We start from the raw sequence: 20,753 nt of genomic DNA, 5'->3' as shown, positions 1-20,753 counted from the left end.
ATTTCTCTCGATTTCAATAAATAACTTTAGATATTATTTCATATAAATAAATCTTAAAACAACAACTTAATCAATATATTTTGAAACAACACTAAACTCATTAAATAATCAAAAAAAGATGCGTAAAAACCATAATATTCATAATTTTTAAAAGTGGATTCACAAAAAAAAATGTTATTTTCCGTGCAACATCTGATCTTAAAACGTCAATGCGGTGGTGTCTTGTCATCTGTCAAAAAAAATTACATAGCCTCCCTCGAAATAAAAAATGGAAATATTGAACGATCACGTCCTAGAAGTGATTTTCTCCTATTTAAACTTACACGATTTGCGAAACTGTTCCCTCGTATGCAAGAAATGGTATAAATTCCTAAATGACGAAAACAACGACGTCTGGAGGTTACACTGCATAAGAAAGTTAGCAGAAGAAGCCTTAAAATCAGATTTATTATCATCTGTGCCCACCTATAAAGCAAAATTAAGGGCTTTTTATCACGCGTGGAATCCCAACGATTGTTCGCGAAATATTTACATAAAACCCAATGGATTTACGTTACATAGAAATCCAGTGGCGCAAAGTACTGATGCTTCTAGAGGAAAAATCGGATTTAGACATGGTCGGCATGCTTGGGAGGTTATTTGGGAAGGACCTTTAGGGACTGTTGCTGTTATTGGAATTGCTACCAAAGATGCTCCTTTACAATGTCACGGGTATGTGGCCTTGTTGGGTTCTGACGAACAAAGTTGGGGATGGAATTTAGTTGATAATCATTTATTACATAATGGTGATGCACAGGGGAATTATCCTTTATTAAATAATGCACCTAAGTATCAAGTAAGTATTTTTAAGTGCTTAAAAATGTAAAATAATATCATTTATTTTTTAGGTAGGTGAACGGATAAGAGTTATTTTAGATTGTGATGATAACACATTGTCTTTTGAGAAGAATTATGAATTTTTAGGTGTTGCTTTTAGAGGTAAAGAAATTAAGTTTAAATTTTAATTAATTTTTTTTTTCGTATGTTGGTATTATGAAATTTCCCATCTGTCAATTTGAATTTCTAACCTATCTTTTAATCTAATTTTTTATATAATTTATAAATTAATTAAATGTTTGTTGTTATGCTACATATTAATGTATCTTTGTAATTAGGTTTACCAGATAAAAAATTATATCCAACGGTATCCGCTGTTTATGGTAATACGGAAGTATCCATGGTTTACCTCGGACCTCCTCTGGATGGCTAACATATGCATTAGTGAATTTATAAAGAAAGAAAATAGAGTGAATATCGTACAAAGTATCTAGGAAAGGTCTATCTGGAATGTTAGGTTTGCCATTGTGATATAACTAAAAATAGACTTGAAAAAACAAGAAATCGGGACTCTATATGCACTTCCAGTTACCACCGACTTTATTTAACTTATTTTAGTTAATTTTTAACACTGAATCTCTTTTATTTTTAGGTTTGATTATATTTTTTTGGACTTTATTGAACGTTAATTTTTTTTTACAAATATCTTTATTAATTAATTTTGAAATATATGCGTAAAAAATGTCCTTCCAAAAATAGTTTTTAAAAGCATCTCATACGCCAGTAAATTAACATCATACCTCGTAAAATTAAGCAGTCTTAATTAATTCATTCCAATTTGATTTCAAATAATTATCTACTTATTATTTTATTGTTTTAAATCGAAAACAATTTTATTTGAAGTTATAAAAGCCAGTAATTTTATTTATTTTTTCATTTTATCCACATTAATTTCTGTGATATCATCCCTTATGTGTTCAAAAGCTAAGTAAAAAGTGTTGTTTCTGTTGGTGGTGTGACTTTTTTAATTTAATAAAAATAGGGTACAGTTTACCTGCCTGTGGCAATATGACCATTTAAATTGTTTATAACACCATTGTGAAAAAGAAATGTTTTGTAATTAAACGATTTAATGGGAGAATAAAATGTAATTTTTCTAGTCATGTAAATAGTATGCGGATGTAGCAAAGGTGACAATGATTAAACTATTAAAGGAGTAAAGTAATAAAAAGTTGGTGACAAAAAAGGTGAAAAGCTGTAAATATCGAATTGTAATTTTTTTTATAGTAGGTATACGTGGTTCCAATTTTTCTATTAAATCTTATCATTTTTTCGTGCGTCAATTCCAAGTTAGCAATTGTATTCGAACGTGGAAAATGAAGTCAAAAAATATATTGATGAGAAACAATGTCTTGCACATAGTCCTAATTAGGTAATACGATAAGCTATTTATAATATCAATAAATAAAATGAAAATAAATTTATTTATATTCAAGAAAATTTGTAATATTTTGTATAGCATATGAAAAAATTATGTGGTACGGATATAATTGTTTTTTGTCAATAGTAGTAATAAAAAAAATTAAATAAAACTTGTTTGTTTATATCCATAATTACTTTAATTGTAACAATACAGTAAAACCTCGATATAACGGCTAAACCCGAATGTTTCTATAGTTCATTTTTTTCTATAATACCTGCCAAATTGTTGTAAAGTTGGCAAAACTAACAGGGAGTTTTGTTTTATCATGTTTTGAAATAAATATGTCACACTGACGTTTTAGCTTTCGTTATTCAAAAAAAAAGGTGCTTAAAAAATGTTGTGGGGCGTTTATTTGCCATTTATTTACCTAGAAAAGGTGTTTTGTCCTATTTAATTCTAATTAATTTTACTTTGTTAAATCGTATTTATCTAAAAATTTATTAGTATTTTAACCTCAACTATTTAGTTACTGAAAATGTTACTAAAAATCAGAAAAACAACATAAATTTTATAAGGCTCTTAGATAATACCAACAGAAACCCTAAAAAATTTACATTGACAAGTATTATAGAAAAAAAAACGAACTATAGGTCTAATTTTAGTTGTTATTCAGCGTTAAATTTTGTCTACTTCTTCCTTTGGCCTCCTTAACAATTCTACGCCATTCCCGTCTACTCCTATTGTATAGGCTATCTATACCACGAAAAACGAGAGTAATTCATCGATTTTCATAATTTTCCTCGTACGGTACAGATCTCTTTTTTGATGTCGGTAACCGACCACGCTTCTATACCGACCAAAACAAAACTAACCTCTAAAACGGGTACGAGTTGTTAAAACGAATTTTCGTAAAATGTTTTCGTTAAAAGGAAAAATGTTAAATAGAAAAGCAATGGTGATGTTGATGAACGTACATAATTATTTGAAAGTTTAAGTGAGACTACTCTTAATGAAGTAAGTATTTTTAATTTTATTTCCGCTTAACCTCAAAAATAATTTTTATTTAGAGAACTGCTGAAGCTTATGGGGTTTCGGTTTCCTCTTCAATATCATCGCCCCATAAGACGGTTAATCGGCCAAAAAATAAGTCAATATATGTATGATTGCCATCAGAAATATGAATAGAACATGGCATTTGGAGGAAATGTGATGGTAATAAAGGGTTTCTTAAATGAGCCTGAGAAAGTTACTACCAACTATAGGTTTTACGTACCACATAAATAACCAAAGAAGTGGTTTGTTGGAACAGCCACATATTGCATTGTTAAGAGCAATATTTTAAGACCTGTGAAAAAACCTAATGGAGAAGGGAAAAGGTAGGTCTAATTTATAGGTGTTGCATGCTGGCAATAATCCTGGATTTATAAAGGGCTCAGATCTCTTGTTTTCTTCCACATCTAAATCAGCAGATTATTATGTTAACATGAAGCTGACCTTTTCAAAAGTGGTTCATGGAGCAGTTGCTTCCTAATTTAGATACGCTCAGTTTAGCTTAACATAGCGTAAGGGAGAGCTAATTAAGTATTTAAAAACAAAAAATATTACTCATCAGGAAAACATGTTAAAAGCAGAAGTATATTAATCTCCAAAAATCACCCAACAACAAAGTGTATGAAATTGATGAACTTGTTAATGAATAGGGCCACAAAGTAATTCGATTATCTCCATGTCATTGTCAATTCAATTCCATTGAAATGGTTTGGGCGAACTGTAAACAATATTATAATAAACATATTGGTAGAGATGGATATGGTGAGGAAAGGTACTGTCAATATGGGACGAGGCACTATGTAAAGTGACGGCGGAAGATTGGGCGAATCTTCAAATAATCTATTAATTATTTATTACTTTTTTTTTAAGTATTTTTAAAAATTTATACATTTTATTATTTTATAAATATTTTTGTATCAAAAAGCAATGTTATTTTTTTTTCTTTTTTTTTGCATGTTTTGTAATAATATTTAATGTACAATTAAAATAAATTCCTTTTATTATCATTATTATAAATAATTAATTTATTTTCTGGCAAGGCAACACATATTTTCGCTACGTGTAATTGGTTGCCTATCTTTAAAAAAATTTAATTTAAGCCCTACGTCCAAATGTTATTTTGTACACTTTTAAGCGGTAAAGACTATAGCCACCTAAGTAATCCTTCACATCGTCCAACCATCTTTTACGGGGTTTTCCTCTGAGTGATCCCGCAGATTTCTCAATGTTACCATAAATAGTTTGAAAAAACAACGAATTCATCATATTTTTGTACTTTCTTCGATATCTCTGCGTCTGAGAGCAAAAGTGCAAGAGAGCAATTCTGTTAAGAATAAAATTTATAAGGGTACAGAGTCTGGAATGTGTCAAAAATTAAATTTTATGTTTTTTATGGACATTTATTTATAACATATTAAGAAAAACTTGTAGTTTTAGGCAATTATAGTATAAGAATTTGCGAAAAATATGTGGCATTCATTTTAGTTTTAGGCACTGTTAGTTATTTTATTTTGCAATATATTCCGTTTTATGTCGCCAATTATTGTATTATTGTTGATAAAGTAACACTTTCGTTCTCAATAATAATTTATTTTCCCATGATAATTTTAAGGATTAGCTAATCTCACAAGATAATAAATTTTTCGTCCTTTCAACTTCTGAAGTGTTATCCTAACCACTTCTGAAGGTGCCTTTAAGTGCCGAGGCGACCAAATGTGCGTGATGTCCAAAGTGCGACGGGACTTTCTCGTTGTTTGCGTTTTCCAGCCTTATTTTCCGATTTATTAATACCCGCAAACAGTTAAATATTTGTCCACTCATTGTTAGCATTTTTAACATCTTCTGTCACTCGAGAAGAGATTTATTTGGCCGCCAGGCGACTGCCCCGGGGTGACATAATGTCAACTTAGAAACTAAAATACCAACTATACACAATCCCTAGTGCATATATTTGCTGAGGTCACGTCGAAGACTTTATGCCGTTTGTCGAGCTTTTGTTTCACAACGTCGCAATCTAAAAACGTTAACCTCTCTCGAAATATCAAAAATGTACAGGTAGTAAAATAGCAGAGGAAAAATAACTGTTTTAATAATAATTAACTTTACCTTTTTTAAAGTAAAAATCAAGATTAACAGGACACTAATATATATTTGTATCCTATCTAAACATCTTGGCAGGCGAGATCAAAACAAAAGGGTTAGATCGTGCATCAACCACATTGTTGCTTATTCCTTTCTTGTCCTAATGAATATCGCGTTCAAAAATTTCAATTATTTCCACCCGATATTTGTACTTCATTACCGGCATTCTGAGAAGTCTAATCTCGATGGGAACTGAGAGAGAAAGATGGGATGACGTTGGAACGCCGCTGATACAATAACACTTACCCAAACAGTCAACAAATAAAGTTTAATTTTCCGACGCAGTAAAGATAACGATTACAAGAGGGGCATTGCTCAAAAGTTACCGTCCGTATTTCATTCTGTCATCGGGTTTTTTTTTATTTTCGGGGAGGTTTGGTTTTGTTCCTATCTAATCTAGTTTACTTCACTTTCCAATCGGTAATTAAGAGAGGCTGCCTTCAGGAAGTCGACGGGTTGCTTGATAAAAAGATAAGAGGTGATTTCGTTTCTTTTTATGGGGTAGACCACCCCTGCTTACAAGTGCTACTGATATGTGATAGCAAAATTAATCTAACTAATAGAATTGAAAATTGAAATGATCTGTAACTAAGACTTCTTTTTTAACGGCAGGGGAGGGCTAAAAAGTATCTTAAACGTAGTATAACTCTATTGTATTCACAGGTAGTTGTTAGGGAAAAAAAGGAGTTATGTGCAGAAAACTTGACGTTAAACATGCGATTAATGCTTTTAATTAACTGCGACGACAAAAAGACCATTTCAAGGCGGATTTAAGTTAAGGTTTACGCACTGATAGGTAGGCAATTGAAGCGATTTACTGCGACAATAGGATTTATTCCGGTTTTCTTACATACCTTTTCTCTAACAGGGTTCTGGGTAAACTGCATTTGCTTCGGACACCGGTTAAAGTATAAACACTTGGAGGCTTCCACTAGCTTTTTCTTGTTGTCGCCTCTACAACTTCCGAACCCGATTTGTTTAACGAGTTATTAGCCTTTTGTTATAAAGAAGTAAAAGATTATGAGAGGATAAACTTTTTGTATGGAGGAACAGTTTTTGGATTTGTTGATTCTATTGAAAATCAAAAAAGATAAAATAAAACCTATTTGACGGGTTGTAAACAACAATACAAATAATATAATGTAGAGGATAAACTTATAAAGTAACAAAAAAAAGAGCAGAAAATGGTGAAACGAGAAGGAGAAAAAAATTGAGATGGTAGCCTGATGTTTTTACAATGAAGAAGAATAAGAAGAAGAGGCGTATCGAGCGATCTTAATCCCGTATCGAGAGCAGGGAATCAGAAAATGCGATCGGACACCGCATTCAATTAAGAACATTACAAAGAATTTGTAACACGTATTGGAGATGCCCTTTATTGATTTGTCCATCCGGTTATCTTCTTTACCTTCAATACCATTCAACAGGTCAATAGATCAATCAATTATCCACGGGTTCGGATTTTAGCGTTTAGAATATTTTTTTCTCAAGAACAAAATGATTTATTAGCCGATTTTTGAAAGATATATTGTGTATACATAAACGAAAATCTTTCTCGCGCTACTTACTACGCCACGTCAAGTGTTAAGTAAATGCTAAAAGTAAATATTTCTTGTTTATTTGGACGCTACTAAATAGTTTTGTCGGAAGAACGCGAAAAGATACACGTAAGCTATTATTACGGTTGGTACTGTGGTGCGTATTTACCTGTCTTTTATGGTTTTATTACTGTCTATAAAACTCACTACCGGAAGATTAAACCTTCCTCACCCTTCCAACCATAAATACATTTCGGAGGTACTAATTGCTTAGGTATGGACCCACCACATACAAAATAACAATATAATATTACTTTTTGGAAGATAATAAGTTTTGTTTTTCATTTCTTCTACAACTTTTTAAACTGTTTTTGTGGTTTAAATTTTCTTAACCTGCCGCACAGTCAATCAAATTATATTTACGAAATTTTTCTTTTCGTTTTTTTTACATGTTACATGTACTTTAGGTCCTAATAGACTGAGAGGTGAAAGGAATAAAGTCTTATGTACTTTCTAGTGCCAACTGTACGCAATAAAACAGTACTACAATTCTTGTGTATTAAATATCATAAAATGCTACAACTTTAGATGAAGAAAATATATTGTGTTCCACTTTTTCAAGACAATGCGTTGTTGCTATATTGAACAGTATAGAAAGGTCTTCGTTTGGCACATTTCTAATTTTTAAAATATTTTTGCAGAAATACGTCTTTTAAAGGTAATTAACACCTACTTGAAGTTACAACCAAATGTTTTAACATATATATCTGGCAGAAGACGCAAGAAGTACTTTTGTCGCTAGAATATTCTTATTCTTTGAGATGTGCTCTATATAACATGATAACCACATCTTGCTTTAACTTGCTCCTTACCAAGATATTAGCGATCAAAGATGATCAGTGCCTGAGTGTGTTTTCATATAAAATGCTTATATTCTTTTTCTTAAAAGATAAATCTCGTATATTTGGTGTAAACCGGCATAACAATAATAGAATATCAGACTTAAAGTTTCAGACATATTTAACAACCGGAAGTGGTTGTTAGATACAGTGCGGCAAAAAACTGGAACACTTGAAATATCTACTTCTTTTATAAGTACGAAGGTTTTCACGGCCGGAGTTAATTGAACTAAAATTAGAACTAAAACTAGTACTAACTCTTAACTAACTAAACTGGTTCGAAGTGTTTCTGAAGAAGGTTGCAACATCAAAACGTCAAACCTTTTCTTAGAAGACGCACGACAAAACCCGAAAGTTTCTAGTGTTAGTTGATGAACGGTAGAGCTAGAAGGTTTTAAGTTTGATTTGTCTGTTCTCCATGCATACATTGGGTTTTTTGTGTGTCTGCTTCACATTTCATATAGATTAAAAATTAGAACTTGGAAGGTGACTGGCTCATACGTACTTTTACTAAATTATCATCAGAGATTTCATTAAACAGTGGGTACAATATTAATTGCAATGAATTTGATAAATACTGTTTCAAAACTGCCGAAAAGTACGTCCATTTTATGGCTGGTACTATATGCCAACCAGCGTTCATAAAATTTTGATACATGGATCTGCAGTCATTAAAGAACCTCTACTACCTATTGGAGAGTTGTCGGAAGAAGTGCAAGAAACTAATAACAAAAAAATCTGAAAGAGTGCTACTCAGCTCAGATCCATTTATAAGTAATTTTCAACAGCACATTTCTAGAAAACATAAAAAGATGAGTATGGAGACTAAAAGATTACTTATAATAGACAATGTAGAAGACCAGGAAGAAGAAAAAGATCGCTAAGAAGAAGATGAATATGACGAAGAACAAGAATTAGAACAAGAGCTATATGAGGCAGGATGCAACGAAGATGAAGATGACGAAGAATGGTCTGAAACAGAACAAAAAGAAACATACATTGTTAAGCAACGTAGATAAGTTATAGAGAATTAAATTCCCTTTCTGATAGGCTAAAAAAGCATGGTACGTTCCATTTAAAATTTTCTACTTTCTCGCCATTGAAAATGGAGAAACAATAATTCAATTTTTGACCACCCTGTATCTGAAGAATAATCGTACCAATTTAGACCTTTTTTGAATGAACGTTGGCTGAGATATGGGGTTTTAAACAGCATGGTGAAATTTACCAAAAAAAGTTTAGAACCGATAACTTTTATCAAAGTTAATCTATTTTTTTACGTACAATTAAATGGCGTAATAAAAACTATAGCATTTTTTTTTTTTTTTATTTATTTGATGTGGGTACAGAAACAGGTCGAACCCAATAATACTGTACCACAAACAACCAATTGTATACAAATAAAATAGAATTACAGTTCACAATAATAATAATAATGAATTAACATTAATAGTACAAAAGGGATTCAAAAGGAAAAAAAAACTAAAACTAAGTTTAGGTGATATAAATATATCAAATATCAAATGAACGCTCGAGGCAACACACCAACTGCAGCAAAGAGCAGTTTTTTAAATGCATAGAAAGAATGCTGAAACAGATCTATGTTAACACGATTTGCCGATCTTACCATTCTCAATAAAGGAGAGTTTTGACAGGCATTGGTTCTAGGAGTAGGTGTCATAAATAGAAAATCAAAGCGAAGTAATCTCGGAGGAACGTGAACACATATAGAACCAACAAGCATTGGAGAATCACACTTGTTGTTCAAAAGTTTGTAAAAATATAATATATCCCCACAAAAGCGACGCTGGTTGAGGGTTAACATACGAAAACAAGTGCAAGTTGATTCGTAATCAATGTATTGAATGGAAAATTTAAAACAAAGGTATTTGAGGAATTTAGATTGAATACGCTCAATTCTAGATTTATACGAGAGATACTGAGGATTCCAAACAACGCTGCAGAAGTTAAGTGTGCTGTAAACATAGGCAAAATAAAGATTTCTAATTGCAGCAATGTTTGAAAAAGCTACCGTTGATCTCATAATAAATCCTAACATACGCCAGGCTTTGGAGACAACAGTATCGATATATTTATCAAATAATAATTTATAATCAAATGTAACACCCAAATCTCTAATAAATGAGACACGTTGCAACCTCTCACCAGCGACGCTATAATTGTAGTGGATTGTGTTCACCCTCCTAGAGAAGGAAATAACATTACACTTTGATAAGTTTAATGAAAGGCGATTATTTAAGCAAAAAGCATGTAGATTGTTTAAGTCAGATTGCAGTTTAGAACAATCAAGAGGTGAGGAGATACGGAGAAAGAGTTTTAAATCGTCAGCATACATTAAACATTGGGCATAATTAACGACGTCAAATATGTCGTTAACATAAATATTAAACAGTAAAGGGCCCAGATGGCTACCCTGTGGAACACCAGAAGGAACCGACACAGGATTAGAGAAAAAACCATTAACCGAAACAATCTGGCATCTCTCCTTCAGATAGGAAGCAAGCCATTGCAAAAGATTTCCCTGAACACCAAACTTCTTTAATTTGAACAGAAGTAAGTTGTGATCCACCCAGCTTTACTAAAATCCGTATAAACTGAATCAACCTGACAAGAATCATCCAGAGTAGATAAGATATACTGGGTATATTCAAGCAAGTTACTCTCCACCGAGCGACCAGCAAAAAAACCATGTTGTCTAGAATTGATTTTAGACTTAAGGGCAAAGAATAGACGTGCATGAACTACTTTCTCAAACACTTTCCCAAATGCTGGCAAAATAGATATGGGGCGGTAATCGGATATAGCACCACGGTCCCCAGATTTAAAAATGGGAAGAACAAAAGCCCGCTTCCACAATAAAGGAAAGACACCCACTTTCAATGAAGCATTAAATAAAATAGTTAAAGGAAGGGACAGAGAGTGTGAACATTCCTTGATTAAAATTGATGGAATACCATCAGTACCTATACTGTTTGTAACCCTGATGCCCATCAGGGCCTCCTCAACCTCAATTCTGTCAAACTGCATCTGACTCAAAGGAAGGGTATCCATTTCTATACAATCGACATTCTGCTGGATTGGAGCAGGATCCACAAAAACCGAAGAAAAGAAATCAGCAAACAATGAGCATACTCCATTTTATTTAAAATAACGAAGTTATGGTCTACTTCCGGTATAAAATCCAAAATTGTACGAATAGTGGAACCTGAAAAAGTTCTAACGAACCAGTTACGTTAAAGATTTATTTATAAAAACCTTACATCGAAGTAAACTATATAACCAATTTAGTTTAAACAATTTTGTATTTAGTTATCCTTCACGATTTAATAGCGTTGTATAAAATTTTGTATTTATCCAATTCTAAGAACCTAAATTATATGAAAAAAGTAGAATGTGACCTCAAGTAAATTAGTACTTCCGGTTGCCATATTTGATCAAAAGTTCACAAAGTCTTTAGCATATAGTCCTATAGCCACATACCAAGTTTCAAAAAATTATCTCAACCTAAACTGCGTTAAAATATTTTTGTTCGGGTTTTTTCGAATTTAGACCACTTTGTGCCGGGAGGAGAACGCAGGGTGTGGTCCCACAAGCTCTAAGTAAAAGTTGATTTCGATTCTCACGAACGGCAGCAACCACTAAGAACCCAACGGCGGAGTCGCTTGCAGGATCTATGGGAAAAGAGAATAGTAGAGGCGTTGATCCTTCGACAAATGTGGATTCATTAGTCATTCCTGGGTTTCTTCGCCGCGGGATCAACCGGGAACCAGATACGATCAACCTCTATGATTGGCATTTTTAATTGTGACCATTTAGTACAATCCAAGGCATTGTTCGACACGGAGCTGTTGCCCCCGAAGAAATCTCAGTTCATAATGTTAGTGAACGCGAATAGGATGATAACGGGAATATAGTTTTTTTTGTTTAGATAAAATCAAGATTTTTATTATTATGTTACAAAATAATTACTACATTAAAATTTATATGATAAGATTAATTTTTACGAAAGTGAAAGTATTCAGAAGAATTTGATAATTTAAATTGTTCGTCTAATATACACATTTCGGGTGTTGCCATGTATTTGCTATAAATTCCTAGAAAAGTGTTTAAAGGACACAATTCTTGGAAACAACCTTTCAATATAAGAGGTTTTGGGCGATCATATGATCGTTGATGATAAAGAATCTAAATCAAAAAAATATAAATAGAAACTTAATACTAAAAGAATTAAATAATTTACCTTCACAGCGTATTCCTTATTTATTTGATGTAATTCAAACGAAAGAAATGAAGCGTAAGGGATTATTTTGTTCGAATATTGACCTAAAGCTCCCATTAAATTCGCAATTGTAAAATCATGACCGGAATATAAATGAATTTTGCGCGAATTCATTTTTGGATTGTGTAGTTTTGATTTGATTGAATTTATTATTTCCGTTAAAATAAATCCTAAAATAAAAATTAAATCAATTAAATAAGTTGATGTATTTGTTTTAATTTACCTCCAGATAACGTTTTAAGTTCTTCTGTTCTTCCTGATATGTTATAAGTAAGAATTTCAAATTCTTCGAGTATTGGCATGAATTCTTTGGCCCAACTTGGGAGCCGAAGACCAAATTCTTTCTATTAATAACAAAATGTATTAAAAAAAATATCCAAAAACCTAATTGATATACATTTTTACTTGTAATTTTAGGTGTAGAGATAAATTAAATAAATCGCGATAGCTCGAAAATTTTGCTCCGGTGTGTTCGTATAATTTTTCGAGTATTTCCTTAAAATTTTTTATATCGTTATTTTTTACCGATTTCTTGGTTTCTTCTTGATACAAATATGTAAACTTATCGCAATTTACAAAAGATAAAAATGTCTAAAACGAAAAAGTTGTACTTAAACCTTATTAATGTAACTTAAAACTTACAGTATCAGTAAAAAATCCATTTGATTCGTAAGGTATCGGTTGCCAATTTAGGTCATTAGCGAGACATTGAGATTTTTCCGGTGGAAACATTGCCGCTAAAACTATTAACAATGAAATGCGACATCTAGGAAATGGTGAAGATAACGCATAAACGGTGTCTCTATGATAATCTTCTAACAGATCGCAATACAATGATTTTAAGTATTTTCCTAATTTGAAAAGAGTTTGTTTTCCAGTCTATAATTAATTCATTAATTAACTCATTAATTAAATTAAAATGAAATAATTTTACCATCGTTAATGCTCCTGGTCCATAAGGTTCATAAGTATAATTTTTATATGGATCTTTTGGATACGGACCAGCAATGACCATTGGGGTTCTTTCTCCATGTCTAAATAACTAAAAAATAATTTTACAACTTATTGAGTATCTTTATCTTAAGTCTTACTTACTATTTGAGTAAATATTAATGTACTTTTGTCCTCGTTTGGAACACACTGATTTGACGAACTTGAGTAGGATGGAATTGATTGCTCTGAACAATTTGGAGTATATATTTTCCATATAAGTGCAATAATTCCCACAATATTAAATATTAAGAACTGGAAACAATATAAACACTCTATTATTACAAAAGAAATAAGATTAATTAATTAATTTACGATTAATGTCCATTTGGAAAGTATTGGTTTCTTCTTTTCTTTCCTCTGAAACTCTTCCTTTAAGAAATCCATTTCACCACACAATAAAATGTACTAATGTGGTTTGTGATAACGATTTCTTTATATAACGCCTTTCTACAGGTAATTAACGCGAAAAATTCTTTGAATAAACTAGTAAAATATCTAAGGTATTTATAATAAAGTGTTAAATATCGATATGTTAGTTATTTATGATGTATTCTTTATTTATTTATAAAGTAATTTAACGTTCATTAAGTATACTTTTCTATTTATAGCTGAGCCGGAAAACTTTTGTTATCGTGGAAATTTTAGTAGAAATAATCGGGAAATCCCTTTTCGCCCTTGTCATCGAGACATTAAATTAATAAGAAATGTAATGTTAAGTGCCATTTTAGTTTAATAAGTAAATAAATAGAATGTTTCTTATTTTATTTTCTAAAGATATAGATAAGATACAACAGTTTTCTTTATTACGCTTTAATAATAATATTTTCTGTAGAATGTCTGATATTTTAGTTGGAAAATTTCAATCTTTGATCAATTTTTTATGTGTATATAAAATATCATATTTAAATATCAAGTAAAAAAAAAGTTAATAGAGGAAAAATTAAATAGAGGATGCTTTAATTAAAAATTGGTGATATTTCCACAAGGATCCTTCAAGAAATTAATTTTATAGCAAATTTTGAAAATTATCGATGAAAATTGCAACATCGAACATTTTATCAAAACTTCAAATATTGTTTTCTCAAAAACTAAAAGTTATTTTTCAAAACGGGTTGGTTCATTGGAAAGAGGACACTTTTTTTAACACTTTGGGAAATTTTCATACTCATATTCCACAAACTGGATTTTATACGAACTTTTAAAACTTAATCGGAGAAAATTGCAAAATTCGAAAAAATTTTTTATTTCAAAAATTTATTTCTCAAGAACTAAAAGTGATTTTTCAAAACGGCTTCTTGCATTAAAAAGAGGATACTTTAATTAGTAATTGGTGATATTTCCACAAGGATCCTTCAAAAAATTAACTTTATAGCGAATTTTGAAAATTATCGATGAAAATTGCAACATCGAAAATTTTATCAAAACTTCAAATATTGTTTTCTCAAAAACTAAAAGTTATTTTTCAAAACGGATTGGTTCATTGGAAAGAAGACACTTTTATTAACACGTTGGGAAATTTTTATACTAACATTCCAAAAAATGGATTTTATACGAATTTTTAAAACTTAATCGGCGAAAAGTGCAAAATTCGAAAAAATTATCGATCATTTCAAAAATTTATTTCTCAAGAACTAAAAGTGATTTTTCAAAACGGCTTTTTGCATTAAAAAGAGGATACCTGAATTAATAATTGGTGATATTTCCACAAGGATCCTTCAAGAAATTAATTTTATAGCGAATTTTGGAAATTATCGATGAAAATTGCAACATCGAAAATTTTATCAAAACTTCAAATGTTGTTTTCTCAAAAACTAAAAGTTATTTTTCAAAACGGATTGGTTCATTGGAAAGAAGACACTTTTATTAACACTTTGGGAAATTTTTATACTAACATTCCAAGAAATGGATTTTATACGAATTTTTAAAACTTAATCGGAGAAAATTGCAAAATTCGAAAAAATTATCGATCATTTCAAAAATTTATTTCTCAAGAACTAAAAGTGATTTTTCAAAACGGCTTTTTGAATTAAAAAAAGGATACCTTAATTAATAATTGGTGATATTTCCACATGGATCCTTCAAGAAATTAATTTTATAGCGAATTTTGGAAATTATCGATGAAAATTGCAACATCGAAAATTTTATCAAAACTTCAAATGTTGTTTTCTCAAAAACTAAAAGTTATTTTTCAAAACGGGTTGGTTCATTGGAAAGAGGACACTTTTATTAACACTTTGGGAAATTTTTATACTAACATTCCAAGAAATGGATTTTATACGAATTTTTAAAACTTAATCGGAGAAAATTGCAAAATTCGAAAAAATTGTCGATCATTTCAAAAATTTATTTCTCAAGAACTAAAAGTGATTTTTCAAAACGGCTTTTTGCATTAAAATGAGGATACCTGAATTAATAATTGGTGATATTTCCACAAGAATCCTTCAAGAAATTAATTTTATAGCGAATTTTGGAAATTATCGATGAAAATTGCAACATCGAAAATTTTATCAAAACTTCAAATGTTGTTTTCTCAAAAACTAAAAGTTATTTTTCAAAACGGATTGGTTCATTGGAAAGAAGACACTTTTATTAACACTTTGGGAAATTTTTATACTAACATTCCAAGAAATGGATTTTATACGAATTTTTAAAACTTAATCGGAGAAAATTGCAAAATTCGAAAAAATTATCGATCATTTCAAAAATTTATTTCTCAAAAACTAAAAGTGATTTTTCAAAACGGCTTTTTGAATTAAAAAAAGGATACCTTAATTAATAATTGGTGATATTTCCACATGGATCCTTCAAAAAATTAATTTTATAGCGAATTTTGAAAATTATCGATGAAAATTGCAACATCGAAAATTTTATCAAAACTTCAAATATTGTTTTCTCAAAAACTAAAAGTTATTTTTCAAAACGGATTGGTTCATTGGAAAGAAGACACTTTTATTAACACTTTGGGAAATTTTTATACTAACATTCCAAGAAATGGATTTTATACGAATTTTTAAAACTTAATCGGAGAAAATTGCAAAATTCGAAAAAATTATCGATCATTTCAAAAATTTATTTCTCAAGAACTAAAAGTGATTTTTCAAAACGGCTTGTTGCATTAAAAAGAGGATACCTGAATTAATAATTGGTGATATTTCCACAAGGATCCTTCAAGAAATTAATTTTATAGCGAATTTTGAAAATTATCGATGAAAATTGCAACATCGAAAATGTTATCAAAACTTCAAATATTGTTTTCTCAAAAACTAAAAGTTATTTTTCAAAACGGGTTGGTTCATTGGAAAGAAGACACTTTTATTAATACATTGGGAAATTTTTATACTAACATTCCAAGAAATGGATTTTATACGAATTTTTAAAACTTAATCGGCGAAAATTGCAAAATTCGAAAAAATTGTTGATCATTTCAAAAATTTATTTCTCAAGAACTAAAAGTGATTTTTCAAAACGGCTTTTTGCATTAAAAAGAGGATACCTGAATTAATAATTGGTGATATTTCCACAAGGATCCTTCAAAAAATTAATTTTATAGCGAATTTTGAAAATTATCGATGAAAATTGCAACATCGAAAATTTTATCAAAACTTCAAATATTGTTTTCTCAAAAACTAAAAGTTATTTTTCAAAACGGGTTGGTTCATTGGAAAGAGGACACTTTTATAAACACTTTGTGAAATTTTCAAACTCATATTCCAAGAAATGGATTTTATACGAATTTTTAAAACTTAATCGGAGAAAATTGCAAAATTCGAAAAAATTATCGATCATTTCAAAAATTTATTTCTCAAGAACTAAAAGTGATTTTTCAAAACGGCTTTTTGCATTAAAAAGAGGATACTTTAATTAATAATTGGTGATATTTCCACAAGGATCCTTCAAAAAATTAATTTTATAGCGAATTTTGAAAATTATCGATGAAAATTGCAACATCGAAAATTTTATCAAAACTTCAAATATTATTTTCTCAAAAACTAAAAGTTATTTTTCAAAACGGGTTGGTTCATTGGAAAGAAGACACTTTTATTAACACTTTGGGAAATTTTTATATTAACATTCCAAGAAATGGATTTTATACGAATTTTTAAAACTTAATCGGAGAAAATTGCAAAATTCGAAAAAATTATCGATCATTTCAAAAATTTATTTCTAAAAAACTAAAAGTGCTTTTTCAAAACGGCTTTTTGCATTAAAAAGAGGATACCTGAATTAATAATTGGTGATATTTCCACAAGGATCCTTCAAGAAATTAATTTTATAGCGAATTTTGAAAATGATCGATGATAATTGCAACATCGAAAATTTTATCAAAACTTCAAATATTGTTTTCTCAAAAACTAAAAGTTATTTTTCAAAACGGGTTGGTTCATTGGAAAGAAGACACATTTATTAACACTTTGGGAAATTTTTATACTAACATTTCAAGAAATGGATTTTATACGAATTTTTAAAACTTAATCGGCGAAAATTGCAAAATTCGAAAAAATTATCGATCATTTGAAAAATTTATTTCTCAAGAACTAAAAGTGATTTTTCAAAACGGCTTTTTGCATTAAAAAGAAGATACCTTAATTAATAATTGGTGATATTTCCACAAGGATCCTTCAAAAAATTAATTTTATAGCGAATTTTGAAAATTATCGATGAAAATTGCAACATCGAAAATTTTATCAAAACTTCAAATATTATTTTCTCAAAAACTAAAAGTTATTTTTCAAAACGGGTTGGTTCATTGGAAAGAAGACACTTTTATTAACACTTTGGGAAATTTTTATATTAACATTCCAAGAAATGGATTTTATACGAATTTTTAAAACTTAATCGGAGAAAATTGCAAAATTCGAAAAAATTATCGATCATTTCAAAAATTTATTTCTAAAAAACTAAAAGTGCTTTTTCAAAACGGCTTTTTGCATTAAAAAGAGGATACCTGAATTAATAATTGGTGATATTTCCACAAGGATCCTTCAAGAAATTAATTTTATAGCGAATTTTGAAAATGATCGATGATAATTGCAACATCGAAAATTTTATCAAAACTTCAAATATTGTTTTCTCAAAAACTAAAAGTTATTTTTCAAAACGGGTTGGTTCATTGGAAAGAAGACACATTTATTAACACTTTGGGAAATTTTTATACTAACATTTCAAGAAATGGATTTTATACGAATTTTTAAAACTTAATCGGCGAAAATTGCAAAATTCGAAAAAATTATCGATCATTTGAAAAATTTATTTCTCAAGAACTAAAAGTGATTTTTCAAAACGGCTTTTTGCATTAAAAAGAAGATACCTTAATTAATAATTGGTGATATTTCCACAAGGATCCTTCAAAAAATTAATTTTATAGCGAATTTTGAAAATTATCGATGAAAATTGCAACATCGAAAATTTTATCAAAACTTCAAATATTGTTTTCTCAAAAACTAAAAGTTATTTTTCAAAACAGGTTGGTTCATTGGAAAGAAGACACTTTTATTAACACGTTGGGAAATTTTTATACTAACATTCCAAGAAATGGATTTTATACGAATTTTTAAAATTATCGATGGAAATTAAACTATTAACCAATTTTATTGTTGATTATGTATTTTCTTTCTGTTTTCGTTATTTGGTACTAAATAAATTGTTGATTGGTATCGATCTAGAATAATTAAAAATTATCTAAATCCCACAAGATGATCTAAAGGATTTTGAATGTACTTTCAATCATTTATGATTAAAATCTTCCATAACTAAAGCTTTTATTAAAATATTACTAAATACAGTTTAATAACACTTAACATTAATCATTAAATTATAGTTTTAATATTTTCCAAGGATAAAATATTCAGATGAATTTGTCTTCTTAAATTGCTCATCTAATATGCACATATCAGTAGTTGCCATATATTTTCCATAATATCTTATGAAGATATCTAAAGGACATAATTCTTGATAGCATCCCTTTAAAATTATAGGTATTGGTTGATCATACGATCGTTCATAATAAAGAATCTAAAATAATCAAAATTAACGGATTATTCAAAGCAATGCATAAAATAACGTAATTTTTTACCTTCACAGCATATTCTGTATTGATTTGATGTAATTCAAAAGAAAGAAATGACGCGTAAGGAATATGCTTGTTTGAATACTGGCCTAAAGTTACCAGTAAATTTGCAATTGTAAAATCGTGGCCTGAATATAAATGAATTTTACGACGATTCATTTTTGGATTGTGTATTTTTAATTTGATCGCGTTCATTATTTCTGTTAATAAGAATCCTGAAATAAAGATAAATACAAAACTGTTTTTATATAAGATTTTAATTTACCTCCAGATAACGTTCTAAGTTCGTCTGTTCTACTTGACATGTTGTAAGTGAGAAATTCAAATTGTGAGAGTATAGGCATGAGTTCTTCAGCCCAGATTGGAAGTTGAAGACCAAATTCTTGCTATAAGATATATTTGCTCTTACATTTTGAAATAATAAATGTAGGCTATTGTTTACCTGTAATTTTAGATGTAAATGCAATGTAAATAACTCACGGTAGCTAGAAAATTTAGCTCCGGTATGTTCAAATAAGTTATCAAGTATTTCCTTAAAATTTGGTACGTCGTTATTTTTAATCGATTTTTTGGTTTCCTCCCGAAATAAATAATTAAACTTTTCGCAATTTGTAACAGATAAAAAAGTCTAAAACAAAATGTGATTAATATCTTATTAATATAACTTAAAACTTACAGTATCGTTATAAAATTCATTAGATTCATAAGGTATTGGTTGCCAATTTAAGTCATTTGCAAGATATTCTGATTCTTCCGGTGGAAACATTGCTGCTAAGACTATCAATAACGAAACGCGACATCTAGGAAATGGTGAAGATTGAGCATAAACGGTGTCCCTGTTATAATCTTTTAATAAATTACAATAATATGATTTTAAGTATTTTCCCAGACCAAAAAGAGTTTTCTTTCCAACCTATAATTAATTTTATTTTAAAATAAAATTGGTTAATTTAAAATTGTTTTACATTAGTTAAAGATCCTGGCCCAAAAGGTTCGTAAGTGTAATTTTTGTAAGGATCTTTTGGATACGGTCCTGCGCGATCCATAGGTGTTCTTTCACCATGTCTAAATAACTGAAAATTCAAAATTTAAATAAAATTTAAAAAATAATTTAATTGTTATTTACTATTTGAGTCAATATTAAAGTGTTTTGGTTTTCAGTAAGCACGCATTCTGTTGATGTCTCAACGGTATTATGTAAATTCGATGGAATTGATGGACAGCTTTTTTGATTAGTTACTTTTAATATTAAGGGAATGGGGCCCAAAATGCTAAGTATTATGAACTAAAAATATCGTAAAAGTATATTCGGTAAAATCAAACAAAGATTTGTTATAATAAAAGCTTACTAATACTTTCCATTTGGAACATTTAGATTTTTGCTTTTCTTTCTTTTCCTCTTTCTCCTCCTTCACAAAATCCATTTAGATTGTGATAGTTTCAAGAAGTGATACGTACTAAAGCGGCTTCGTTATGTTTTTTTATTTATATAGGTACTCAATTTATTTGTTATCACTACGAAACA

At 29.7% G+C, this 20,753-nt stretch overlaps 2 protein-coding genes and 1 long non-coding RNA gene across 3 annotated transcripts; 2 read left to right on the top strand and 1 right to left on the bottom strand.

The window, feature by feature from the left end:
* The first annotated feature begins 199 nt into the window (after positions 1 to 199).
* On the top strand, positions 200 to 1,665 carry LOC111424866 (F-box synaptic protein). The gene is made up of 3 exons (XM_023058561.2): positions 200 to 835; positions 888 to 978; positions 1,155 to 1,665. Exons 1-3 carry the CDS (start codon positions 269 to 271, stop codon positions 1,247 to 1,249), a joined length of 753 nt encoding a protein of 250 aa, XP_022914329.1. The 5' UTR covers positions 200 to 268; the 3' UTR covers positions 1,250 to 1,665.
* Positions 1,666 to 2,942: 1,277 nt separating this feature from the next.
* LOC139430063 (uncharacterized) lies at positions 2,943 to 4,296 on the top strand. The gene is made up of 2 exons (XR_011640633.1): positions 2,943 to 3,253; positions 3,307 to 4,296. It is a non-coding gene; the product is annotated as an uncharacterized lncRNA (long non-coding RNA).
* Positions 4,297 to 11,831: 7,535 nt separating this feature from the next.
* On the bottom strand, positions 11,832 to 20,674 carry LOC111424813 (uncharacterized). The gene is made up of 16 exons (XM_071196454.1): positions 20,578 to 20,674; positions 20,355 to 20,513; positions 20,194 to 20,301; positions 19,905 to 20,141; positions 19,671 to 19,856; positions 19,494 to 19,614; positions 19,235 to 19,443; positions 18,985 to 19,173; positions 13,474 to 13,566; positions 13,264 to 13,413; positions 13,103 to 13,210; positions 12,811 to 13,047; positions 12,574 to 12,759; positions 12,392 to 12,512; positions 12,130 to 12,338; positions 11,832 to 12,074 (listed from the first exon to the last, which is right to left on the bottom strand). The coding sequence occupies exons 1-16, from the start codon at positions 20,650 to 20,652 to the stop codon at positions 11,883 to 11,885; spliced, it is 2,580 nt and encodes an 859-aa protein (XP_071052555.1). The 5' UTR covers positions 20,653 to 20,674; the 3' UTR covers positions 11,832 to 11,882.
* Between the last annotated feature and the right edge of the window lie 79 nt (positions 20,675 to 20,753).

Source organism: Onthophagus taurus, chromosome 6 (assembly GCF_036711975.1).
Source record: "Onthophagus taurus isolate NC chromosome 6, IU_Otau_3.0, whole genome shotgun sequence".
NCBI lineage: Eukaryota > Metazoa > Arthropoda > Insecta > Coleoptera > Scarabaeidae > Onthophagus > Onthophagus taurus.
The sequence above is the reverse complement of the archived record's forward strand: the minus strand, read 5'-3'. Positions and strand labels throughout refer to the sequence as shown.

Excerpts from the sequence above, each read along its gene's own strand:
- LOC111424813 (XM_071196454.1), bottom strand. The coding sequence starts at position 20,652 with ATGGATTTTGTGAAGGAGGAGAAAGAGGAAAAGAAAGAAAAGCAAAAA. Across the intron at positions 19,857-19,904 it reads ATGAATTTTATAACGATACT|ACTTTTTTATCTGTTACAAA; the intron begins GTAAGTTTTAAG and ends ATTTTGTTTTAG. Across the intron at positions 13,211-13,263 it reads CATTAATATTTACTCAAATA|TTATTTAGACATGGAGAAAG; the intron begins GTAAGTAAGACT and ends ATTATTTTTTAG.
- LOC111424866 (XM_023058561.2), top strand. The coding sequence starts at position 269 with ATGGAAATATTGAACGATCACGTCCTAGAAGTGATTTTCTCCTATTTA. Across the intron at positions 836-887 it reads ATAATGCACCTAAGTATCAA|GTAGGTGAACGGATAAGAGT; the intron begins GTAAGTATTTTT and ends TTTATTTTTTAG. Across the intron at positions 979-1,154 it reads TTTAGGTGTTGCTTTTAGAG|GTTTACCAGATAAAAAATTA; the intron begins GTAAAGAAATTA and ends CTTTGTAATTAG.